The sequence below is a fragment of the Anomaloglossus baeobatrachus genome, chromosome 5, assembly GCF_048569485.1.
Source record: "Anomaloglossus baeobatrachus isolate aAnoBae1 chromosome 5, aAnoBae1.hap1, whole genome shotgun sequence".
Lineage (NCBI taxonomy): Eukaryota > Metazoa > Chordata > Amphibia > Anura > Aromobatidae > Anomaloglossus > Anomaloglossus baeobatrachus.
The window spans coordinates 595,727,474-595,753,021 of NC_134357.1; the positions used below are offsets into that span (position 1 = coordinate 595,727,474).

Sequence of the window (25,548 nt, forward strand, 5' to 3'; positions counted from 1 at the left end):
CTGCAGTACTGGGGTCAGGAGTTGTTGTAGAGCCTACCTGCTGACTGTCTCCTCTGTCTCTGCAGTGCTGGGGTCAGGAGTTGTTGTAGAGGTTCCTGCTGACTGTCTCCTCTGTCCCTGCAGTGCAGGAGTCAGGAGTTGTTATAGAGCCTACCTGCTGACTGTCTCCTCTGTCCCTGCAGTGCTGGGGTCAGGAGCTGTTGTAGAGCCTCCCTGCTGACTGTCTCCTCTCTCCCTGCAGTGCTGGGGTCAGGAGTTGTTGTAGAGCCTACCTGCTGACTGTCTCCTTTGTCCCTGCAGTGCTGGGGTCAGGAGTTGTAGAGGCTTCCTGCTGACTGTCTCCTCTGTCCCTGCAGTGCTGGGGTCAGGAGTTGTAGAGGCTTCCTGCTGACTGTCTCCTTTGTCCCTGCAGTGCTGGGGTCAGGAGTTGTTGTAGAGGTTCCTGCTGACTGTCTCCTCTGTCCCTGCAGTGCTGGGGTCAGGAGTTGTTGTAGAGGCTCCCTGCTGACTGTCTCCTCTGTCCCTGCAGTGCTGGGGTCAGGAGTTGTTGTAGAGGTTCCTGCTGACTGTCTCCTCTGTCTCTGCAGTGCTGGGGTCAGGAGTTGTTGTAGAGGCTTCTGCTGACTGTCTCCTCTGTCCCTGCAGTGCTGGGGTCAGGAGTTGTTGTAGAGGCTCCCTGCTGACTGTCTCCTCTGTCCCTGCAGTGCTGGGGTCAGGAGTTGTTGTAGAGGCTCCCTGCTGACTGTCTCCTCTGTCCCTGCAGTGCTGGGGTCAGGAGTTGTTGTAGAGGCTCCCTGCTGACTGTCTCCTCTGTCCCTGCAGTGCTGGGGTCAGGAGTTGTTGTAGAGGTTCCCTGCTGACTGTCTCCTCTGTCTCCTCTGTCACTGCAGTGCTGGGTTCAGGAGTTGTTGTAGAGGTTCCTGCTGACTGTCTCCTCTGTCCCTGCAGTGCTGGGGTCAGGAGTTGTTGTAGAGGCTCCCTGCTGACTGTCTCCTCTGTCCCTGCAGTGCTGGGGTCAGGAGTTGTTGTAGAGGCTCCCTGCTGACTGTCTCCTCTGTCCCTGCAGTGCTGGGGTCAGGAGTTGTTGTAGAGGTTCCCTGCTGACTGTCTCCTCTGTCCCTGCAGTGCTGGGGTCAGGAGTTGTTGTAGAGGCTCCCTGCTGACTGTCTCCTCTGTCCCTGCAGTGCTGGGGTCAGGAGTTGTTGTAGAGGCTCCTGCTGACTGTCTCCTCTGTCCCTGCAGTGCTGGGGTCAGGAGTTGTTGTAGAGGCTCCTGCTGACTGTCTCCTCTGTCCCTGCAGTGCTGGGGTCAGGAGTTGTTGTAGAGGTTCCTGCTGACTGTCTCCTCTGTCCCTGCAGTGCTGGGGTCAGGAGTTGTTGTAGAGGCTTCCTGCTGACTGTCTCCTCTGTCCCTGCAGTGCTGGGGTCAGGAGTTGTTGTAGAGGCTTCCTGCTGACTGTCTCCTCTGTCCCTGCAGTGCTGGGGTCAGGAGTTGTTGTAGAGGCTCCTGCTGACTGTCTCCTCTGTCCCTGCAGTGCTGGGGTCAGGAGTTGTTGTAGAGGCTCCTGCTGACTGTCTCCTCTGTCCCTGCAGTGCTGAGGTCAGGAGTTGTTGTAGAGGCTTCCTGCTGACTGTCTCCTCTGTCCCTGCAGTGCTGGGGTCAGGAGTTGTAGAGGCTTCCTGCTGACTGTCTCCTCTGTCCCTGCAGTGCTGGGGTCAGGAGTTGTTGTAGAGGCTCCCTGCTGACTGTCTCCTCTGTCACTGCAGTGCTGGGGTCAGGAGTTGTTGTAGAGGCTTCCTGCTGACTGTCTCCTCTGTCACTGCAGTGCTGGGTTCAGGAGTTGTTGTAGAGGTTCCTGCTGACTGTCTCCTCTGTCCCTGCAGTGCTGGGGTCAGGAGTTGTTGTAGAGGCTCCTGCTGACTGTCTCCTCTGTCCCTGCAGTACTGGGGTCAGGAGTTGTTGTAGAGCCTACCTGCTGACTGTCTCCTCTGTCCCTGCAGTGCAGGAGTCAGGAGTTGTTATAGAGCCTACCTGCTGACTGTCTCCTCTGTCCCTGCAGTGCTGGGGTCAGGAGTTGTTGTAGAGGCTCCCTGCTGACTGTCTCCCCTGTCCCTGCAGTGCTGGGGTCAGGAGTTGTTGTAGAGCCTACCTGCTGACTGTCTCCTCTGTCCCTGCAGTGCTGGGGTCAGGAGTTGTTGTAGAGGCTTCCTGCTGACTGTCTCCTCTGTCCCTGCAGTGCTGGGGTCAGGAGTTGTTGTAGAGGCTCCCTGCTGACTGTCTCCTCTGTCCCTGCAGTGCTGGGGTCAGGAGTTGTTGTAGAGGCTCCCTGCTGACTGTCTCCTCTGTCCCGGCAGTGCTGGGGTCAGGAGTTGTTGTAGAGGCTTCCTGCTGACTGTCTCCTCTGTCCCTGCAGTGCTGGGGTCAGGAGTTGTTGTAGAGGCTCCTGCTGACTGTCTCCTCTGTCCCTGCAGTGCTGGGGTCAGGAGTTGTTGTAGAGGTTCCTGCTGACTGTCTCCTCTGTCCCTGCAGTGCTGGGGTCAGGAGTTGTAGAGGCTTCCTGCTGACTGTTTCCTTTGTCCCTGCAGTGCTGGGGTCAGGAGTTGTTGTAGAGCCTACCTGCTGACTGTCTCCTCTGTCCCTGCAGTGCTGGGGTCAGGAGTTGTTGTAGAGGCTCCTGCTGACTGTCTCCTCTGTCCCTGCAGTGCTGGGGTCAGGAGTTGTTGTAGAGCCTCCCTGCTGACTGTCTCCTCTGTCCCTGCAGTGCTGGGGTCAGGAGTTGTTGTAGAGCCTACCTGCTGACTGTCTCCTCTGTCCCTGCAGTGCTGGGGTTAGGAGTTGTTGTAGAGTCTCCCTGCTGACTGTCTCCTCTGTCCCTGCAGTGCTGGGGTCAGGAGTTGTAGAGGCTCCCTGCTGACTGTCTCCTCTGTCCCTGCAGTGCTGGGGTCAGGAGCTGTTGTAGAGCCTACCTGCTGACTGTCTCCTCTGTCCCTGCAGTGCTGGGGTCAGGAGTTGTTGTAGAGGCTCCCTGCTGACTGTCTCCTCTGTCCCTGCAGTGCTGGGGTCAGGAGTTGTTGTAGAGCCTACCTGCTGACTGTCTCCTCTGTCCCTGCAGTGCTGGGGTCAGGAGTTGTTGTAGAGGCTCCCTGCTGACTGTCTCCTCTGTCCCTGCAGTCCTGGGGTCAGGAGCTGTTGTAGAGCCTACCTGCTGACTGTCTCCTTTGTCCCTGCAGTGCTGGGGTCAGGAGTTGTTGTAGAGGCTTCCTGCTGACTGTCTCCTCTGTCCCTGCAGTGCTGGGGTCAGGAGCTGTTGTAGCAGCTTCCTGCTGACTGTCTCCTCTATCCCTGCAGTGCTGGGGTCAGGAGTTGTTGTAGAGGCTCCCTGCTGACTGTCTCCTCTGTCCCTGCAGTGCTGGGGTCAGGAGTTGTTGTAGAGCCTACCTGCTGACTGTCTCCTCTGTCCCTGCAGTGCTGGGGTCAGGAGTTGTTGTAGAGCCTCCCTGCTGACTGTCTCCTCTGTCCCTGCAGTGCTGGGGTCAGGAGTTGTTGTAGAGCCTCCCTGCTGACTGTCTCCCCTGTCCCTGCAGTGCTGGGGTCAGGAGTTGTTGTAGAGCCTCCCTGCTGACTGTCTCCTCTGTCCCTGCAGTGCTGGGGTCAGGAGCTGTTTTAGAGGCTACCTGCTGACTGTCTCCTCTGTCCCTGCAGTGCTGGGGTCAGGAGTTGTTGTGGAGGTTCCTGCTTACTGTCTCCTCTGTCCCTGCAGTGCTGGGGTCAGGAGTTGTTGTAGAGGTTCCTGCTGACTGTCTCCTCTGTCCCTGCAGTGCTGGGGTCAGGAGTTGTTGTAGAGGCTCCCTGCTGACTGTCTCCTCTGTCCCTGCAGTGCTGGGGTCAGGAGTTGTTGTAGAGGCTCCCTGCTGACTGTCTCCTCTGTCCCGGCAGTGCTGGGGTCAGGAGTTGTTGTAGAGGCTTCCTGCTGACTGTCTCCTCTGTCCCTGCAGTGCTGGGGTCAGGAGCTGTTGTAGAGCCTACCTGCTGACTGTCTCCTCTGTCCCTGCAGTGCTGGGGTCAGGAGGTGTTGTAGAGGCTTCCTGCTGACTGTCTCCTCTGTCCCTGCAGTGCTGGGGTCAGGACTTGTTGTAGAGCCTCCCTGCTGATTGTCTCCTCTGTCCCTGCAGTGCTGGGGTCAGGAGCTGTTGTAGAGCCTCCCTGCTGACTGTCTCCTCTGTCCCTGCAGTGCTGGGGTCAGGAGGTGTTGTAGAGGCTTCCTGCTGACTGTCTCCTCTGTCCCTGCAGTGCTGGGGTCAGGAGTTGTTGTAGAGGCTTCCTGCTGACTGTCTCCTCTGTCCCTGCAGTGCTGGGGTCAGGAGTTGTTGTAGAGCCTACCTGCTGACTGTCTCCTCTGTCCCTGCAGTGCTGGGGTCAGGAGTTGTTGTAGAGGCTCCCTGCTGACTGTTTCCTTTGTCCCTGCAGTGCTGGGGTCAGGAGTTGTTGTAGAGGCTCCCTGCTGACTGTCTCCTCTGTCCCTGCAGTGCTGGGGTCAGGAGTTGTTGTAGAGGCTCCCTGCTGACTGTTTCCTTTGTCCCTGCAGTGCTGGGGTCAGGAGTTGTTGTAGAGCCTACCTGCTGACTGTCTCCTCTGTCCCTGCAGTCCTGGGGTCAGGAGCTGTTGTAGAGCCTCCCTGCTGACTGTCTCCTCTGTCCCTGCAGTGCTGGGGTCAGGAGTTGTTGTAGAGCCTCCCTGCTGACTGTCTCCTCTGTCCCTGCAGTGCTGGGGTCAGGAGTTGTTGTAGAGCCTCCCTGCTGACTGTCTCCCCTGTCCCTGCAGTGCTGGGGTCAGGAGTTGTTGTAGAGCCTCCCTGCTGACTGTCTCCCCTGTCCCTGCAGTGCTGGGGTCAGGAGTTGTTGTAGAGCCTACCTGCTGACTGTCTCCTCTGTCCCTGCAGTGCTGGGGTCAGGAGTTGTTGTAGAGGCTCCCTGCTGACTGTCTCCCCTGTCCCTGCAGTGCTGGGGTCAGGAGTTGTTGTAGAGCCTACCTGCTGACTGTCTCCTCTGTCCCTGCAGTGCTGGGGTCAGGAGTTGTTGTAGAGGTTCCTGCTGACTGTCTCCTCTGTCCCGGCAGTGCTGGGGTCAGGAGTTGTTGTAGAGGCTTCCTGCTGACTGTCTCCTCTGTCCCTGCAGTGCTGGGGTCAGGAGTTGTTGTAGAGGCTCCTGCTGACTGTCTCCTCTGTCCCTGCAGTGCTGGGGTCAGGAGTTGTTGTAGAGGTTCCTGCTGACTGTCTCCTCTGTCCCTGCAGTGCTGGGGTTAGGAGTTGTTGTAGAGTCTCCCTGCTGACTGTCTCCTCTGTCCCTGCAGTGCTGGGGTCAGGAGTTGTAGAGGCTCCCTGCTGACTGTCTCCTCTGTCCCTGCAGTGCTGGGGTCAGGAGCTGTTGTAGAGCCTACCTGCTGACTGTCTCCTCTGTCCCTGCAGTGCTGGGGTCAGGAGTTGTTGTAGAGGCTCCCTGCTGACTGTCTCCTCTGTCCCTGCAGTCCTGGGGTCAGGAGCTGTTGTAGAGCCTACCTGCTGACTGTCTCCTTTGTCCTTGCAGTGCTGGGGTCAGGAGTTGTTGTAGAGGCTTCCTGCTGACTGTCTCCTCTGTCCCTGCAGTGCTGGGGTCAGGAGTTGTTGTAGAGGTTCCTGCTGACTGTCTCCTCTGTCCCTGCAGTGCTGGGGTCAGGAGTTGTTGTAGAGGTTCCTGCTGACTGTCTCCTCTGTCCCTGCAGTGCTGGGGTCTGGAGTTGTTGTAGAGGCTCCCTGCTGACTGTCTCCTCTGTCCCTGCAGTGCTGGGGTCAGGAGTTGTTGTAGAGGCTCCTGCTGACTGTCTCCTCTGTCCCTGCAGTGCTGGGGTCAGGAGTTGTTGTAGAGGTTCCTGCTGACTGTCTCCTCTGTCCCTGCAGTGCTGGGGTCAGGAGTTGTTGTAGAGGCTACCTGCTGACTGTCTCCTCTGTCCCTGCAGTGCTGGGGTCAGGAGTTGTTGTAGAGGCTCCCTGCTGACTGTCTCCTCTATCCCTGCAGTGCTGGGGTCAGGAGCTGTTGTAGAGGCTACCTGCTGACTGTCTCCTCTGTCCCTGCAGTGCTGGGGTCAGGAGCTGTTGTAGCAGCTTCCTGCTGACTGTCTCCTCTATCCCTGCAGTGCTGGGGTCAGGAGCTGTTGTAGAGCCTACCTGCTGACTGTCTCCTCTGTCCCTGCAGTGCTGGGGTCAGGAGCTGTTGTAGCAGCTTCCTGCTGACTGTCTCCTCTGTCCCTGCAGTGCTGGGGTCAGGAGTTGTTGTAGAGGTTCCTGCTGACTGTCTCCTCTGTCCCTGCAGTGCTGGGGTCAGGAGTTGTTGTAGAGGCTACCTGCTGACTGTTTCCTCTGTCCCTGCAGTGCTGGGGTCAGTAGTTGTTGTAGAGGCTCCCTGCTGACTGTCTCCTCTGTCCCTGCAGTGCTGGGGTTAGGAGTTGTTGTAGAGCCTACCTGCTGACTGTCTCCTCTGTCCCTGCAGTGCTGGGGTCAGGAGTTGTTGTAGAGCCTCCCTGCTGACTGTCTCCTCTGTCCCTGCAGTGCTGGGGTCAGGAGTTGTTGTAGAGGCTTCCTGCTGACTGTCTCCTCTGTCCCTGCAGTGCTGGGGTCAGGAGTTGTTGTAGAGCCTACCTGCTGACTGTCTCCTCTGTCCCTGCAGTGCTGGGGTCAGGAGTTGTTGTAGAGGTTCCTGCTGACTGTCTCCTCTGTCCCTGCAGTGCTGGGGTCAGGAGTTGTTGTAGAGGCTACCTGCTGACTGTTTCCTCTGTCCCTGCAGTGCTGGGGTCAGTAGTTGTTGTAGAGGCTCCCTGCTGACTGTCTCCTCTGTCCCTGCAGTGCTGGGGTTAGGAGTTGTTGTAGAGCCTACCTGCTGACTGTCTCCTCTGTCCCTGCAGTGCTGGGGTCAGGAGTTGTTGTAGAGCCTCCCTGCTGACTGTCTCCTCTGTCCCTGCAGTGCTGGGGTCAGGAGTTGTTGTAGAGGCTTCCTGCTGACTGTCTCCTCTGTCCCTGCAGTGCTGGGGTCAGGAGTTGTTGTAGAGCCTACCTGCTGACTGTCTCCTCTGTCCCTGCAGTGCTGGGGTCAGGAGTTGTTGTAGAGGTTCCTGCTGACTTTCTCCTCTGTCCCTGCAGTGCTGGGGTCAGGAGTTGTTGTAGAGCCTACCTACTGACTGTCTCCTCTGTCCCTGCAGTGCTGGGGTCAGGAGTTGTTGTAGAGCCTCCCTGCTGACTGTCTCCTCTGTCCCTGCAGTGCTGGGGTCAGGAGCTGTTGTAGAGGCTCCCTGCTGACTGTCTCCTCTGTCCCTGCAGTGCTGGGGTCAGGAGTTGTTGTAGAGGCTCCTGCTGACTGTCTCCTCTGTCCCTGCAGTGCTGGGGTCAGGAGTTGTTGTAGAGGCTCCCTGCTGACTGTCTCCTCTGTCCCTGCAGTGCTGGGGTCAGGAGTTGTTGTAGAGCCTACCTGCTGACTGTCTCCTCTGTCCCTGCAGTGCTGGGGTCAGGAGTTGTTGTAGAGGCTTCCTGCTGACTGTCTCCTCTGTCCCTGCAGTGCTGGGGTCAGGAGTTGTTGTAGAGGCTTCCTGCTGACTGTGTCCTCTGTCCCTGCGGTGCTGGGGTCAGGAGTTGTAGAGGCTTCCTGCTGACTGTCTCCTCTGTCCCTGCAGTGCTGGGGTCAGGAGTTGTTGTAGAGGTTCCTGCTGACTGTCTCCTCTGTCCCTGCAGTGCTGGGGTCAGTAGTTGTTGTAGAGGCTCCCTGCTGACTGTCTCCTCTGTCCCTGCAGTGCTGGGGTCAGGAGTTGTAGAGGTTCCTGCTGACTGTCTCCTCTGTCCCTGCAGTGCTGGGGTCAGGAGTTGTTGTAGAGGCTTCCTGCTGACTGTCTCCTCTCTCCCTGCAGTGCTGGGGTCAGGAGTTGTTGTAGAGCCTCCCTGCTGACTGTCTCCTCTGTCCCTGCAGTGCTGGGGTCAGGAGTTGTTGTAGAGGCTTTCTGCTGACTGTCTCCTCTGTCCCTGCAGTGCTGGGGTCAGGAGTTGTTGTAGAGGCTTCCTGCTGACTGTCTCCTCTGTCCCTGCAGTGCTGGGGTCAGGAGTTGTTGTAGAGCCTACCTGCTGACTGTCTCCTCTGTCCCTGCAGTGCTGGGGTCAGGAGTTGTTGTAGAGGTTCCTGCTGACTTTCTCCTCTGTCCCTGCAGTGCTGGGGTCAGGAGTTGTTGTAGAGCCTACCTGCTGACTGTCTCCTCTGTCCCTGCAGTGCTGGGGTCAGGAGTTGTTGTAGAGCCTACCTGCTGACTGTCTCCTCTGTCCCTGCAGTCCTGGGGTCAGGAGTTGTTGTAGAGGCTTCCTGCTGACTGTGTCCTCTGTCCCTGCAGTGCTGGGGTCAGGAGCTGTTGTAGCAGCTTCCTGCTGACTGTCTCCTCTATCCCTGCAGTGCTGGGGTCAGGAGCTGTTGTAGAGCCTACCTGCTGACTGTCTCCTCTGTCCCTGCAGTGCTGGGGTCAGGAGTTGTTGTAGAGCCTACCTGCTGACTGTCTCCTCTGTCCCTGCAGTGCTGGGGTCAGGAGTTGTTGTAGAGGCTTCCTGCTGACTGTCTCCTCTGTCCCTGCAGTCCTGGGGTCAGGAGTTGTTGTAGAGGCTTCCTGCTGACTGTGTCCTCTGTCCCTGCAGTGCTGGGGTCAGGAGCTGTTGTAGCAGCTTCCTGCTGACTGTCTCCTCTGTCCCTGCAGTGCTGGGGTCAGGAGTTGTTGTAGAGCCTACCTGCTGACTGTCTCCTCTATCCCTGCAGTCCTGGGGTCAGGAGCTGTTGTAGAGGCTCCTGCTGACTGTCTCCTCTGTCCCTGCAGTGCTGGGGTCAGGAGCTGTTGTAGAGGCTCCTGCTGACTGTCTCCTCTATCCCTGCAGTGCTGGGGTCAGGAGTTGTTGTAGAGGCTACCTGCTGACTGTCTCCCCTGTCACTGCAGTGCTGGGGTCAGGAGTTGTTGTAGAGGCTCCCTGCTGACTGTCTCCCCTGTCACTGCAGTGCTGGGGTCAGGAGTTGTTGTAGAGGCTACCTGCTGACTGTCTCCTCTGTCCCTGCAGTGCTGGGGCCAGGAGTTGTTGTAGAGCCTACCTGCTGACTTTCTCCTCTGTCCCTGCAGTGCTGGGGTCAGGAGTTGTTGTAGAGGCTCCCTGCTGACTGTCTCCCCTGTCACTGCAGTGCTGGGGTCAGGAGTTGTTGTAGAGGCTACCTGCTGACTGTCTCCTCTGTCCCTGCAGTGCTGGGGCCAGGAGTTGTTGTAGAGCCTACCTGCTGACTTTCTCCTCTGTCCCTGCAGTGCTGGGGTCAGGAGTTGTTGTAGAGGCTCCCTGCTGACTGTCTCCCCTGTCACTGCAGTGCTGGGGTCAGGAGTTGTTGTAGAGCCTACCTGCTGACTGTCTCCTCTGTCCCTGCAGTGCTGGGGTCAGGAGTTGTTGTAGAGGTTCCTGCTGACTGTCTCCTCTGTCCCTGCAGTGCTGGGGTCAGGAGTTGTTGTAGAGGTTCCCTGCTGACTGTCTCCCCTGTCACTGCAGTGCTGGGGTCAGGAGTTGTTGTAGAGGCTCCTGCTGACTGTCTCCTCTGTCCCTGCAGTGCTGGGGTCAGGAGTTGTTGTAGAGGTTCCTGCTGACTGTCTCCCCTGTCACTGCAGTGCTGGGGTCAGGAGTTGTTGTAGAGGCTACCTGCTGACTGTCTCCTCTGTCCCTGCAGTGCTGGGGTCAGGAGTTGTTGTAGAGCCTACCTGCTGACTTTCTCCTCTGTCCCTGCAGTGCTGGGGTCAGGAGTTGTTGTAGAGGCTCCCTGCTGACTGTCTCCTCTGTCCCTGCAGTGCTGGGGTCAGGAGCCGTTGTAGCAGCTTCCTGCTGACTGTCTCCTCTGTCCCTGCAGTGCTGGGGTCAGGAGTTGTTGTAGAGGCTCCCTGCTGACTGTCTCCTCTGTCCCTGCAGTGCTGGGGTCAGGAGTTATTGTAGAGCCTACCTGCTGACTGTCTCCTCTGTCCCTGCAGTGCTGGGGCCGGGCCGCTCACAGTTGGACGCCTCCGTGCACGCCGTGCTGTGCTGTCTGCACCTGGAGGGGAAACTGCAGATCGTGTCCAGTGTATTATCCAAGACCCTCATCGGAGAACCGCTGGTAAGAAGGAAATGGTGGTACTCCCATTAATGGGGGTCTCTGCAGCCTGGCCGGGGGTCCAAAGCTCCGTATCTGCCCACCGGAGTCTGACATTACCGAAAAGGGGGGGGGGGCACCGGATCCCCGTCATCTGTGGAGGGGCTGGGGGTCGTCCTCTGATGGCTGCCGTCTCATGTCCTCTCTATCTTCCTCCAGAACGGGATGGTGACCAAGGACCTGTCCCGGCTCAAGACGCTGCTGGCGGAGATCGAGGTAAGGAAGGCTGGCGCTCGGGGTTCCGGGCATGATGGGGGTTGTTGTTATGATCCGGTAACCGTGGAAAATTACCGTGAAAAAAACACCAAGAAACAGGAGTAGTTGCAACCTGGGCTGACCGCAATCCCCTGACCATCAGACTACACTAGAAGTAGCTGTGGAGCGTTCCTAAACACCTAGAAACCTCGTCACAGCCGGAGAAACTACACCTCACATATAGAAATGAGGAGATCTACCTTGCCTCAGAGAAGTCCCCAAAGGAGTAGCAAGCCCCCCACATATAGAGATTACGGTGATGTAGGAAAATACTCAGTGTGAGGATTATGCTGAAATATATTGTGGCAGTTATGACAGAGGTCAGTACAGCTGTCACTGTACATATCCCCCACTTACCCCCCCTTACAGCGCAGCCAGGAGAACACACATCCCACCGCTGCCACCAATATGTCAGGAAAAGGGGGGAGGAAGAGGAAGTTACACCCCTCCTTTCCACCCGACAGACCGAGCACGTGACGCGCTCTCTAGCGCCCCTCTTATAGTCAGGCCAATTATGGAATTGCCCGACAATAAGCCAGGAGGCCGCTATTCTACTATGCAGAGTATTGAAGGGTTCCCGGTGAGAGTAAGGTATATATTCCCCTGACTCCCGCAAGCGGAATATATCTAATTCTCCCCAGATCTCACTGGTTGCCCCACAATGATCCGTGGCATAAACTCGCTGCCACCAACCGATTACGATAACTATTACGCCGAGCTCACAGACGTGGAATTCAGGATCAAGGTAACAGACCAGCCCCAAGATTAAATTATATAAGTTTAATCGCCGTAAGGGCACACTAGATACTACAATATATACAATACAGAATTTACTATATATGTTTGTGTGTGTGTGTGTGTGTGTGTGTGTGTGTGTGTGTGTATATATATATGTATATGTATGTATGTATGTATGTATGTATGTATGTGTGTGTGTGTGTGTGTGTGTGTGTGTGTGTGTGTGTGTATGTATATATGTGTGTGTGTGTGTGTGTATATATATGTATATGTATGTATGTGTGTGTGTGTGTGTATGTATATATGTGTGTGTGTGTGTGTGTGTGTGTGTGTCAGATAATACATGGTCACAAACAGAGTCAGATCAAGCAGTTACCTTATGCGTCTGGCCACAGGGGGGCGCCGTTCGACCAGGGTTTCATGGATTTTCTCACATGTGTATAGTACGCATGACCCCCGAGTAAAGACAATGCGCAGACCCCTGCACCTACTTTTATCTGTTCTGTCTTGGGCTGGGAATTCCCTCCCCCTCGTGACATCTTCCTGGCTGGGAATTCCCTCCCCCTCGTGACATCTTCCTGGCTGGGAATTCCCTCCCCCTCGTGACATCTTCCTGGCTGGGAATTCCCCCCCCCTCGTGACATCATCCTGGCTGGGAATCCCCCCCCCTCGTGACATCATCCTGGCTGGGAATCCCCCCCCCTCGTGACATCTTCCTGGCTGGGAATCCCCCCCCCTCGTGACATCTTCCTGGCTGGGAATCCCCCCCCCTCGTGACATCATCCTGGCTGGGAATCCCCCCCCCTCGTGACATCATCCTGGCTGGGAATTCCCTCCCCCTGCTGCTGGCTGAGAATAATCTAACGTTATATTTCCCAGCCTAGCTTTGCCCCTGAGCTTCTCACATGGACGATATGACCCTCATTTTTGTCGTCGTAAATTGATCTCTGTTTTGATAGGAAATATGAGAGTCCTGCGGGCTTCCTGTGGCCAGTTATTAATAATGGGGGGCTACGCCCATCATACAGTTTTGTCGAAATATGTGTTACGTGCGTCTGGCTCCCAATATCGAAACTCTTTTGACGGGGCCGAATCGCCTGGAGGAGACGATTGAAGTTAGATTGTAACCCTGGAGCTCCCCTTCCACCTCCTGTGTAGGGCAATTCACTCCGCAGGGGGTTTCCTGGCTCAAGAGCTGTTGTAATTGGATTTTGACACCTTTCCAGTTGCTGATTTCTGGCAGAGCAGGATGTGTCTTCTCCTGGCTGTGCTGCAAGGGGGTTAAGTGGGGTATTACGATAACTATGTACTATGTACAGTGACAGCCAACTGACCTCTGTCATAACTCCCACAATATATTTCAGCATAATCCTCACACTCAGGAAAAATAGATTAAGCAAAGGTGAGGCCCAACTAACTAGATACAAAGGAAAGGAACTGATTGTGGTCAGTGCAAAATCCCTGTAGAAAAATACCAATCCTCTGATAGTAAAAATGGCCCTGGAGGTCATACGACCTCACCCCCACTATATCAGGTACTCTAGTAAATAATGGGAGAACAAAATACCAAAAAGAACACAATGCAGATTATCAAGTTAGACAGGGAGAAACGCATTTTTCCTGCAGCAGAGCCAGCACAGGGCGAACATCCGTGCTCACGACACAAGAGAAACCAAACTTCACCTGCAAGAAAACAGATACAAAGCAAAACAAGGAAAAACAACTGCCGAAAGTGTAAACCAGGAGGCAAGGCAAAAGCTGAACACTTATCTGCAGAAGACTTTCCTAGGCATACAGGGAAGGACAGAAGTCCAAGCCAGGAACAGAGACAGGGAATATACAATTCTAATGGGCGCAAAAAAGGCAGAAAGTGCTCTCCTATATACACCAGACTTGTCTGCAATAGGACGTCCCCAATTAACACAGACACCTGTGTGAGTCACAGGCTCAGATTCAGCTCCACTACCATTGCTGGCCACCAGAGGGAGCTTCAGAACAGCACCCACACAGACGACATTCACAACAGGTTCTAGTGGGGAACAGATGATGCCCCCTGACGCCACGCTTGGCCTCCTTGTTCTCGTCGCTCAGCCCCCTTTAGTCACCATCCCCCAACGCCTCACCCGGTGCCTTTTAGTTGCCTCCTAGCCCCCTCTAGTCTCTGCCGTGCCCAGCCCCTTTAGTAACAGCCCCTGATACCTTGCCCGGTCCCCTTTGGATGCCACCCCTAACTCCTCCCTCAGCTCCCTATAGTTGCCATAGCACCCGACCCCCTTTAGTCACCACCCCTAACACCTCCCTTGGCCCTCTTTGGTCGCGCCTGGCCCTCTTTGGTCGCTGACGCTGCTCCTCTCTTCACAGAATGTCGCCGCCTCTGTTCAGACCGGTTTCCACATGGAGGATTTGGAAGACGGTAAGACGTCCTGCACTGGTCTCTCCACAGGGGGCGGTGGTTGTACTGGGAGCGCAGCCCCTCCCGGGAAGACGCCTGGGGACAGGGGAACAGGGGTCACTACAGGTCAGGGGACCTCACTGTGGCCTCCAACAAGCATGATGGGATAGAAAAGCTGGGGGCGGGGCCACCCCTCTAATCATATGCAAATGAGATGCGACTGCACTGACTCTGCCTCTTATACTGCCCCAGGTACACAGGATGGATGGCAGTTCAGACCCCCGCCCCGCGGTGTCACCAGCAGTGAGGAGTACACACTGTGCAAGAGGTGAGTGTTGCTCTGCAATCCAACCACACTGACGACACAGTGAGCACAGCTCCGGAGTATAATGCATGGGCACAGTGACTGCACCAGCAGAATAGTGAGTGCAGCTCCAGAGTATAATGCATGGACACTGACTGCACCAGGAGAATAGTGAGTGCAGCTCTGGAGTATAATACAGGAGGTAACTCAGGATCAGTAATGTATGTACACAGTGACTGCACCAGCAGAATAGTGAGTGCAGCTCTGGAGTATAATGCATGGGCACAGTGACTGCACCAGCAGAGTAGTGCGTGCAGCTCTGGAGTATAATGCATGGGCACAGTGACTGCACCAGCAGAATAGTGCGTGCAGCTCTGGAGTATAATACAGGAGGTAACTCAGGATCAGTAATGTATGTACACAGTGACTGCACCAGCAGAATAGTGAGTGCAGCTCTGGAGTATAATGCATGGGCACAGTGACTGCACCAGCAGAGTAGTGCGTGCAGCTCTGGAGTATAATGCATGGGCACAGTGACTGCACCAGCAGAATAGTGCGTGCAGCTCTGGAGTATAATACAGGAGGTAACTCAGGATCAGTAATGTATGTACACAGTGACTGCACCAGCAGAATACTGAGTGCAGCTCTGGAGTATAATGCATGGGCACAGTGACTGCACCAGCAGAGTAGTGAGTGCAGCTCCGGAGTATAGTGCATGGGCACAGTGACTGCACCAGCAGAATAGTGAGTGCAGCTCTGGAGAATAATGCATAGACACTGACTGCACCAGCAGAATTGTGAGTGCAGCTCTGGAGTATAATACAGGAGGTGACTCAGGATCAGTAATGTATGTACACAGTGACTGCACCAGCAGAATAGTGAGTGCAGCTCTGGAGTATAATACAGGAGGTGACTCAGGATCAGTAATGTATGTACACAGTGACTGCACCAGCAGAATAGTGAGTGCAGCTCTGGAGTATAATACAGGAGGTAACTCCGGATCAGTAATGTATGTACACAGTGACTGCACCAGCAGAATAGGGAGTGCAGCTCTGGAGTATAATACAGGAGGTAACTCAGGATCAGTAATGTATGTACACAGTGACTGCACCAGCAGAATAGTGAGTGCAGCTCTGGAGTATAATGCATGGGCACAGTGACTGCACCAGCAGAATAGTGCGTGCAGCTCTGGAGTATAATACAGGAGGTAACTCAGGATCAGTAATGTATGTACACAGTGGCTGCACCAGCAGAATACTGAGTGCAGCTCTGGAGTATAATGCATGGGCACAGTGACTGCACCAGCAGAGTAGTGAGTGCAGCTCCGGAGAATAATGCATAGACACTGACTGCACCAGCAGAATTGTGAGTGCAGCTCTGGAGTATAATACAGGAGGTGACTCAGGATCAGTAATGTATGTACACAGTGACTGCACCAGCAGAATAGTGAGTGCAGCTCTGGAGTATAATACAGGAGGTGACTCAGGATCAGTAATGTATGTACACAGTGACTGCACCAGCAGAATAGTGAGTGCAGCTCTGGAGTATAATACAGGAGGTAACTCAGGATCAGTAATGTATGTACACAGTGACTGCACCAGCAGAATAGTGAGTGCAGCTCTGGAGTATAATACAGGAGGTAACTCAGGATCAGTAATGTATGTACACAGTGACTGCACCAGCAGAATAGTGAGTGCAGCTCTGGAGTATAATACAGGAGGTACCTCAGGATCAGTAATGTATGTACACAGTGACTGCACCAGCAGAATAGTGAGTGCAGCTCTGGAGTATAATACAGGAGGTAACTCAGGATCAATAATGTAATGTGCACAGTGACTGCACCAGCAGAATAGTGAGTGCAGCTATGGAGTATAATACAGGAGGTAACCAGGATCAGTAATGTAATGTATGTACACAGTGACTGCACCAGCAGAATAGTGAGTGCAGCTCTGGAGGATAATACAGGAGGTAACTCAGGATCAATAATGTAATGTGCACAGTGACCTCACCAGCAGAATAGTGAGTGCAGCTCTGGAGTATAATACAGGAGGTAACTCAGGATCAGTAATGTAATGTATGTACACAGTGACTGCACCAGCAGAATAGTGAGTGCAGCTCTGGAGTATAATACAGGAGGTAACTCAGGATCAGTAATGTATGTACACAGTGACCTCACCAGCAGAATAGTGAGTGCAGCTCTGGAGCAGGTCCGGTGTATACCTATATATTGAGCTGGCGCCTCTCCCCGCTGCAGGTTCTTGGAGCAGGGCATCTGCCGGTACGGCGCTCAGTGTACCTCGGCGCACTCGCAGGAGGAGCTGGAGGAGTGGCAGAAGCGGTACGCCTCGCGCCTCATCCGGCTGAAGCAGCAGAAGGAGAACACGCAGTGCTCGGGCAGCTACATGGAGTCGCTGATTGAGAAGTGGATGAATTCCCTGTCTCCTGAGCGAGTGGTGAGTGTGAGCGGAGAGCGCTGCTCCTGGGCTTGTGTGCAGAGCAGCGCAGAGTATTTCAGGATTCCCGCTTCCTCCTCAGCTCAGTGAGTGTGTGGACGGAGTACATGTGGAGTACAGCCCGGACCTGTCTGTGACCGTTGCCACCAAGAAGTCTCAGCAGACGTGGACGTTCCTCCTGTCGTGTAAGGTAAGAGCGCGGTCGTGTGAGCTCGCTGAATGCTTCTCTGTCGCCTCTTCTCTGAGCTGCCATCTTTCTGTGTCCCCCCCAGCCGGCGCGGACGCTGCAGCGCGTGGCTCTGCTGTACGACGCGCACCGGCCTCACTTCAGCATCGTGGCAATATCCGCCGGGGACGGGAAGACGCAGGCGGCACAGGAGGTGCCCGACAGCTGCCAGGAGTGGGTCGGGGAGCAGATGTCTCAGAACGGCCTGGACCACTGCCTGTACAAGGTGGTCATCACCTTCACCACCGAGATATTCGGCACCTTCCGCCAGACCCTGGTGTTCGACTTCGGGGTGGAGCCCGTGCTGATGCAGAGGATCATGGTGGACGCTGCTTCAACTGAAGGTGATCAGCCTCAGAGCTGCAATCAGACTTCTGCCTATCTGTAATGTAATATTGGGGTCTCGCCTTGTCAGTGCCACCTCCGGGTATCCCCAGAACTGAAGGAGATCAGCCTCAGAGCTGCAATCAGACTTCTGATTATCTGTAATGTAATATTGGGGTCTCGCCTTGTCAGTGCCATCTCCGGGTATCCCCAGAACTGAAGGTGATCAGCCTCAGAGCTGCAATCAGACTTCTGATTATCTGTAATGTAATATTGGGGTCTCGCCTTGTCAGTGCCACCTCCGGGTATCCCCAGAACTGAAGGGGATCAGCCTCAGAGCTGCAATCAGACTTCTGATTATCTGTAATGTAATATTGGGGTCTCGCCTTGTCAGTGCCATCTCCGGGTATCCCCAGAACTGAAGAACCCCTCAACCACACTGTGCGATAAAGGCAAGCAAAGTATGAATGCAGCTCTGCAGCAAAAGCATCTCCAACAGCGTACTATAACAAAGCTCGCTCTGTACATGTACAGGAACCAAGCAGAATTCTGAGTGCAGCTCTGGGTGACGTGACTGGAGTGTGTGTGTGTTATATCTCCTCCCATGCAGTGCAGGAAAGCTTGCTCAGTTTAGGCAAACACCAGCAGGGGGCAGTGGTGATATGTCATGTCCAAGAGTCATTAAACCAGCAGCAGAGTAGCAGAATTGTGAGTGCAGCTCTGGGTTTAAGTGGAGCTGATGCATTTCACCTCCTCCCATGCAGTACAGGAAAGCTTGCTCAGTTTAGACACTCTCCAGCAGGGGGAAGTGGGGATCTGTCAGGCAGCAGGAGAGTAGCAGAATTGTGAGTGCAGCTCTGGGTTTAAGTGGAGCTGATGCATTTCACCTCCTCCCATGCAGTACAGGAAAGCTTGCTCAGTTTAGACACTCTCCAGCAGGGGGCAGTGGGGATCTGTCAGGCAGCAGGAGAGTAGCAGAATTGTGAGTGCAGCTCTGGGTTTAAGTGGAGCTGATGCATTTCACCTCCTCCCATGCAGTACAGGAAAGCTTGCTCAGTTTAGACACTCTCCAGCAGGGGGCAGTGGGGATCTGTCAGGCAGCAGCAGAGTAGCAGAATTGTGAGTGCAGCTCTGGGTGTGAGTGGAGCATTTCACCTCCTCCCATGCAGTACAGGAAAGCTTGCTCAGTTTAGAAACACACCAGCAGGGGGCAGTGGGGATCTGTCAGGCAGCAGCAGAGTAGCAGAATTGTGAGTGCTGCTCTGGGTGTGAGTGGAGCTGATGCATTTCACCTCCTCCCATGCAGTACAGGAAAGCTTGCTCAGTTTAGACACTCTCCAGCAGGGGGCAGTGGGGATCTGTCAGGCAGCAGCAGAGTAGCAGAATTGTGAGTGCAGCTCTGGGTGTGAGTGGAGCATTTCACCTCCTCCCATGCAGTACAGGAAAGCTTGCTCAGTTTAGAAACACACCAGCAGGGGGCAGTGGGGATCTGTCAGGCAGCAGGAGAGTAGCAGAATTGTGAGTGCAGCTCTGGGTGTAAGTGGAGCTGATACATTTCACCTCCTCCCATGCAGTACAGGAAAGCTTGCTCAGTTTAGACACTCTCCAGCAGGAGGCAGTGGGGATCTGTCAGGCAGCAGCAGAGTAGCAGAATTGTGAGTGCTGCTCTGGGTGTGAGTGGAGCTGATGCATTTCACCTCCTCCCATGCAGTAGAGGAAAGCTTGCTCAGTTTAGACACTCTCCAGCAGGGGGCAGTGGGGATCTGTCAGGCAGCAGCAGAGTAGCAGAATTGTGAGTGCAGCTCTGGGTGATGCTGACGCCGCTGGTCTCTGCTTCCCCCTCAGATCTGGAATACTTGATGCAGGCCCGGCAGCAGCTGCTCACCACGGCCAAGCGCTGGGACTCCTTGTCTAAGACCATCGTAGAGTTTGAGCCCAATGAGACTACTGAGCTGGAGCGGAGCCTCCTGGGCCGGTACCAGATCCCCCTCTCCGCCGACCAGCTGTTTACACAGTCCGTGCTGGACAAGGCGCTGACCCGCACCAACTACCAGTCCCGCCTGCACGACCTGCTGTACATCGAGGAGATCGCCCAGTACAAGGAAGTCAGCAAGTAAGTACACCCCCTCCCGGGTACGGCACGGAGCGGACCCCAGTGTCAGCCATTAACCCCTCCTGTCCCTGCAGGTTTAACATCAAGGTGCCGCTGCAGCTGGTGGCGAGCTTCATGCTGACGGGGGTCTCCGGCGGAGCCAAATACGCCCAGAACGGGCAGCTTTTCGGACGCTTTAAGCTCACTGAGACCCTGTCTGAGGACACCCTGGCCGGCCGACTGGTGATGACCAAAGTCAACGCCGTGTACCTGCTGCCGGTCTCCAAAGAGAAGTCCGCACAGAGCCACGGAAGCAAGGAGAAGGTGTACGAGGCCGTGATTGAGGAGAAGACCAAGGACTACATCTTCCTGAGGATATGCAAGGACTGCTGCGAGGAGCTGCGGCTGCGGGCCGACCGGGAGATGCAGGTGAGGGGGGACGAGAAACTGCCCTGGGGCAGCAGTCACCTCCAGAGCTGCGCTCCAACCGGGAGATGCAGGTGAGGGGCCGAGAAACCACCCAGGGGCTGCAGTCACCTCCAGAGCTGCGCTCCAACCGGGAGATGCAGGTGAGGGGCCGAGGAGAGGGGCCGAGAAACCACCCAGGGGCTGCAGTCACCTCTAGAGCTGCGCCCCAGCCGGGAGATGCAGGTGAGGGGCCGAGAAACCACCCAGGGGCTGCAGTCACCTCTAGAGCTGCGCTCCAACCGGGAGATGCAGGTGAGGGGGGACGAGAAACTGCCCAGGGGCAGCAGTCACCTCCAGAGCTGCGCTCCAACCGGGAGATGCAGGTGAGGGGCCGAGAAACCACCCAGGGGCTGCAGTCACCTCCAGAGCTGCGCTCCAACCGGGAGATGCAGGTGAGGGGGGACGAGAAACTGCCCAGGGGCAGCAGTCACCTCCAGAGCTGCGCTCCAACCGGGAGATGCAGGTGAAAGGCAGAGAAACCGCCCAGGGGCTAAAATCGCCTCCAGAGCTGCACCCCAAACAGGAGATGCAGGTGATGAGCCGAGGAGGGGCGCTGAGAGATCACCCAGGTGCTTCAGTCACCTCCAGAGCTGTGCCCCAGCTGGGAGATGCAAGTGAGGGGGTGACTGAAGGATAAGACAATGTAACAGCAGAAAAACGACTGCAGCCCTGGAGGTGACTGGAGAATAAGACACAATGTAACAGCATAATAGTGACCGCAGCTCTGGAGGTGACTGGAGGGTAAGACATGATGTAACAGCAGAATAGTGAGTGCAGCTCTGCAGGTGACTAGAGAATATGACACGTAACAGCAGAAAAGCGACTGCAGCCCTGGAGGTCACTGGAGAATAAGACACAATGTAACAGCAGAATACGGAGCGCAGCTCTGAAGGTGACTGGAGGGTAAGAGATGATGTAACAGTAGAACAGTGACTGCAGCTCTGGAAGTGACTAGAGAAGACATGATGTAACAGCATGTTGCTTCCTCTGACCCGGCCTCGCCTGCGTCGCATCCTCTGACCCGGCCTCGCCTGCGTCGCATCCTCTGACCCGGCCTCGCCTGCGTCGCATCCTCTGACCCGGCCTCGCCTGCGTCACATCCTCTGACCTGGCCTCGCCTGCGTCACATCCTCTGACCCGGCCTCGCCTGCGTCGCGTCCTCTGACCCGGCTTCGCCTGCGTCGCGTCCTCTGACCCGGCTTCGCCTGCGTCGCGTCCTCTAATCCATGCGTCACCCACGTTGCGTCCTCTGATTTGGGTGTCACGTTCTCTGACCCATGCGTCGCCCGCGTCACATCCTCTGACCCGCGCGTCGCATCCTCTGACCTGTGCGTTGCCCATGTTGTGGCCTCTGACTTGCGTGTCTCGCTTCCATGTTGCGACCTCTGACCCTCGGTCTTGCTCCTGTGTTGCGACCTCTGACCCTCGGTCTTGCTCCTGTGTTGCGACCTCTGACCCTCGGTCTTGCTCCTGTGTTGCGGCCTCTGACCCCCGGTCTTGCTCTTGTGTTGCGGCCTCTGACCCCCGGTCTTGCTCCTGTGTTGCGGCCTCTGACCCCCGGTCTTGCTCCTGTGTTGCGGCCTCTGACCCCCGGTCTTGCTCCCGTGTTCCGGTCTCTGACCCCGGCCTAGCCCCCCGTGTTCCGGCCTCTGACCCCGGCCTCGCCGGCGTGTTCTCCGGCCTCTGACCCCGGCCTCGCCCCCGTGTTCTCCGGCCTCTGACCCCGGCCTCGCCCCCGTGTTCTCCGGCCTCTGACCCCGGCCTCGCCCCCGTGTTCTCCGGCCTCTGACCCCGGCCTCGCCCCCGTGTTCTCCGGCCTCTGACCCCGGCCTCGCCCCCGTGTTCTCCGGCCTCTGACCCCGGCCTCGCCCCCGTGTTCTCCGGCCTCTGACCCCGGCCTCGCCCCCGTGTTCTCCGGCCTCTGACCCCGGCCTCGCCCCCGTGTTCTCCGGCCTCTGACCCCGGCCTCGCCCCCGTGTTCTCCGGCCTCTGACCCCGGCCTCGCCCCCGTGTTCTCCGGCCTCTGACCCCGGCCTCGCCCCCGTGTTCTCCGGCCTCTGACCCCGGCCTCGCCCCCGTGTTCTCCGGCCTCTGACCCCGGCCTCGCCCCCGTGTTCTCCGGCCTCTGACCCCGGCCTCGCCCCCCTGTTCTCCGGCCTCTGACCCCGGCCTCGCCCCCCTGTTCTCCGGCCTCTGACCCCGGCCTCGCCCCCCTGTTCTCCGGCCTCTGACCCCGGCCTCGCCCCCCTGTTCTCCGGCCTCTGACCCCGGCCTCGCCCCCCTGTTCTCCGGCCTCTGACCCCGGCCTCGCCCCCCTGTTCTCCGGCCTCTGACCCCGGCCTCGCCCCCGTGTTCTCCGGCCTCTGACCCCGGCCTCGCCCCCGTGTTCTCCGGCCTCTGACCCCGGCCTCGCCCCCGTGTTCTCCGGCCTCTGACCCCGGCCTCGCCCCCGTGTTCTCCGGCCTCTGACCCCGGCCTCGCCCCCGTGTTCTCCGGCCTCTGACCCCGGCCTCGCCCCCGTGTTCTCCGGCCTCTGACCCCGGCCTCGCCCCCGTGTTCTCCGGCCTCTGACCCCGGCCTCGCCCCCGTGTTCTCCGGCCTCTGACCCCGGCCTCGCCCCCGTGTTCTCCGGCCTCTGACCCCGGCCTCGCCCCCGTGTTCTCCGGCCTCTGACCCCGGCCTCGCCCCCGTGTTCTCCGGCCTCTGACCCCGGCCTCGCCCCCGTGTTCTCCGGCCTCTGACCCCGGCCTCGCCCCCGTGTTTTCCGGCCTCTGACCCCGGCCTCGCCCCCGTGTTCTCCGGCCTCTGACCCCGGCCTCGCCCCCGTGTTGCGGCCTCTGACCCCGGCCTCGCCCCCGTGTTGCGGCCTCTGACCCCGGCCTCGCCCCCGTGTTCTCCGGCCTCTGACCCCGGCCTCGCCCCCGTGTTGCGGCCTCTGACCCCGGCCTCGCCCCCGTGTTGCGGCCTCTGACCCGTGCGTCTCCTTTCCCCCAGGTTGAGCTCCAGTTCCAGCTGAACCGGCAGCCGCTATGTGAGATGCACTTCGCCTTGGACAGGATCCGGGATAACGGGATTCTCTTTCCAGATCTGAGCGTCACTCCCCCGATCCCCTGGAGCCCCAACAGGTAAATCACTGAAGTGTCCTGCCTGACCCCATACTGGTTACCTGCGCTGATACATTGTAACAGATTTGCACTGAGGAGGTTCATGAGGAGGCACCGAGCTTCTCACTGAGCCAGGAGCTGAGCTTCAGTTACTGAAGGCTGATCTGGCCCTTTAATTGTGCCCGTACAGTGCCCCGGCTGCCCCCGCAGCGAGCACCAGATATCGGCACCAGATCAGTGGAGGGGTAGTCTTGGTTGTGGGTGCACCATTGGTGTCAGGTCTTTATTTTTGGTGGCAGCGACTTTGGCACGAGACTTTCCGAAACACAACAATGTGGGCACAACTTACTGCCAACCGCGGGCTGCAGAGGGAGGAGGACCTGGCCTGGCAGTCAGAGGGTTAGGAGTCCAAGGGCCAGGAGCAGCATGGGGGGCTGTCCAGGGACCAGAAGTAGTGAGGGGCCATCCAGGAGTGAGGCGAGGGGACCATCAAGGGCCAGGAGCAGCCTGGGGGGCTGTCTATGGACCAGAAGTAGTGAGGGGCCATCCAGGAGTGGGGCGAGGGGACCATCAAGGGCCAGGAGCAGCATGGGGGGCTGTCTATGGACCAGAAGTAGTGAGGGGCCATCCAGGGGGACCATCAAGGGCCAAGAGCCACATGAGGCGCTGTCTATGGACCAGAGGTACTGAGGGTCCATCCAGGAGCAGGGCGAGGGGACCATCAACGGCCAGGAGCAGCATGGGGGTCTGTCTATGGACCAGAAGTAGTGAGGTGCCATCCAGGGGGACCATCAAGGGCCAGGAGCCACATGGGGGTCTGTCTATGGACCAGAAGTACTGAGGGGCCATCCAGGAGCGAGGCGAGGGGACCATCAACGGCCAGGAGCAGCATGGGGGTCTGTCTATGGACCAGAAGTAGTGAGGGGCCATCCAGGGGGACCATCAAGGGCCAGGAGCCACATGGGGGGCTGTTTATGGACCAGAAGTAGTGAGGGGCCATCCAGGAGCGAAGCGAGGGGACCATCAAGGGCCAGGAGCCACATGGGGGGCTGTCTATGGACCAGAAGTAGTGAGGGGCCATCCAGGAGCGGGGCGAGGGGACCATCAAGGGGCAGGAGCCACATGGGGGGCTGCCTATGGACCAGAAGTAGTGAGGGGCCATCCAGGAGCGGGGCGAGGGGACCATCGAAGGCCAGGAGCAGCATGGGGGGCTGTCTATGGATCAGAAGTAGTGAGGAGCCATCCAGGGGGACCATCAAGGGCCAGGAGCCACATGGGGGGCTGTCTATGGACCAGAAGTAGTGAGGGGCCATCCAGGGGGACCATCAAGGGCCAGGAGCCACATGGGGGTCTGTCTATGGACCAGAAGTACTGAGGGGCCATCCAGGAGCGAGGCGAGGGGACCATCAACGGCCAGGAGCAGCATGGGGGTCTGTCTATGGACCAGAAGTAGTGAGGGGCCATCCAGGGGGACCATCAAGGGCCAGGAGCCACATGGGGGGCTGTCTATGGACCAGAAGTAGTGAGGGGCCATCCAGGAGCGAGGCGAGGGGACCATCAAGGGCCAAGAGCCACATGGGGGGCTGTCTATGGACCAGAAGTAGTGAGGGGCCATCCAGGAGCGGGGCGAGGGGACTATCAAGGGCCAGGAGCAGCCTGGGGGGCTGTCTATGAACCAGAATTAGTGAAGGGCCATCCAGGAGTGGGGCGAGGGGACCATCAAGGGCCAGGAGCCACATGGGGGGCTGTCTATGGACCAGAAGTAGTGAGGGGCCATCCAGGAGCGAGGCGAGGGGACCATCAAGGGGCAGGAGCCACATGGGGAGCTGTCTATGGACCAGAATTAGTGAGGGGCCATCCAGGAGTGGGGCGAGGGGACCATCAAGGGCCAGGAGCCACATGGGGGGCTGTCTATGGACCAGAAGTAGTGAGGGGCCATCCAGGAGCGAGGCGAGGGGACCATCAAGGGGCAGGAGCCACATGGGGAGCTGTCTATGGACCAGAAGTAGTGAGGGGCCATCCAGGAGCGGGGCGAGGGGACCATCAACGGCCAGGAGCAGCATGGGGGGCTGTCTATGGACCAGAAGTAGTGCGAGTCCATCCAGGAGCGGGGTGAGGGGACCATCAAGGGCCAGGAGCAGCCTGGGGGGCTGTCTATGGACCAGAAGTAGTGAGGGGCCATCCAGGGGGACCATCAAGGGCCAGGAGCCACATGGGGGGCTGTCTATGGACCAGAAGTAGTGAGGGGCCATCCAGGAGCGAAGCGAGGGGACCATCAAGGGCCAGGAGCCACATGGGGGGCTGTCTATGGACCAGAAGTAGTGAGGGGCCATCCAGGAGCGAGGCGAGGGGACCATCAAGGGCCAGGCGCAATAAGAGGGGCTGTTCAGGAGCTAGGGGCCATCCAGGGGCAGGAGCGGGTCATGGGTTCAGGAATAAGAAGGGCCTTTCAACGGTGGGGGCAGAAATCCGTCAGGTCTCCTCGATTGTGAAGTTGTTACTTGGCTGTTCTCCTACTTTTGCCCCTTCATATTAATGTCCCCACCTCCCATCTTCCCCTTCCCAGTCTTCCCCTCCTCTTCCTCATCCCCATCTTCCCCTCCTCCTCCCCTCTGTCTTATCTTCTTCCTCCTTCTCCCCTTCCTCCTCCCCTCTGTCTGCCTCCTCCTCCCCTGACTTCCCTCCCTCCTCCTCCCCTCTGTCTGCCTCCTCCTCCCCTGACTTCCCTCCCTCCTCCTCCCCTCTGTCTACCTCCTCCTCCCCTGACTTCCCTCCCTCCTCCTCCCCTGACTTCCCTCCCTCCTCCCCTGACTTCCCTCCCTCCTCCTCCCCTGACTTCCCTCCCTCCTCCTCCCCTGACTTCCCTCCCTCCTCCTCCCCTGACTTCCCTCCCTCCTCCTCCCCTGACTTCCCTCCCTCCTCCTCCCCTGACTTCCCTCCCTCCTCCTCCCCTCTGTCTCCCTCCTCCTCCCCTGACTTCCCTCCCT

General features: G+C 57.5%; 1 protein-coding gene across 1 annotated transcript in view; it reads left to right on the plus strand.

Moving 5' to 3' along the window:
- HELZ (helicase with zinc finger) overlaps window positions 1-25,548 on the plus strand; it is a 172,259-nt gene that overhangs the window by 75,501 nt on the left and 71,210 nt on the right. The window contains exons 4-13 of the mRNA XM_075351503.1: window positions 10,045-10,169; window positions 10,365-10,421; window positions 13,560-13,611; window positions 13,843-13,918; window positions 16,149-16,347; window positions 16,430-16,537; window positions 16,620-16,917; window positions 18,743-19,010; window positions 19,085-19,418; window positions 22,452-22,582. Of these exons, the coding sequence (XP_075207618.1) occupies window positions 10,045-10,169; window positions 10,365-10,421; window positions 13,560-13,611; window positions 13,843-13,918; window positions 16,149-16,347; window positions 16,430-16,537; window positions 16,620-16,917; window positions 18,743-19,010; window positions 19,085-19,418; window positions 22,452-22,582 (1,648 nt within the window). The remainder of the gene's footprint in view (window positions 1-10,044; window positions 10,170-10,364; window positions 10,422-13,559; window positions 13,612-13,842; window positions 13,919-16,148; window positions 16,348-16,429; window positions 16,538-16,619; window positions 16,918-18,742; window positions 19,011-19,084; window positions 19,419-22,451; window positions 22,583-25,548) is intronic.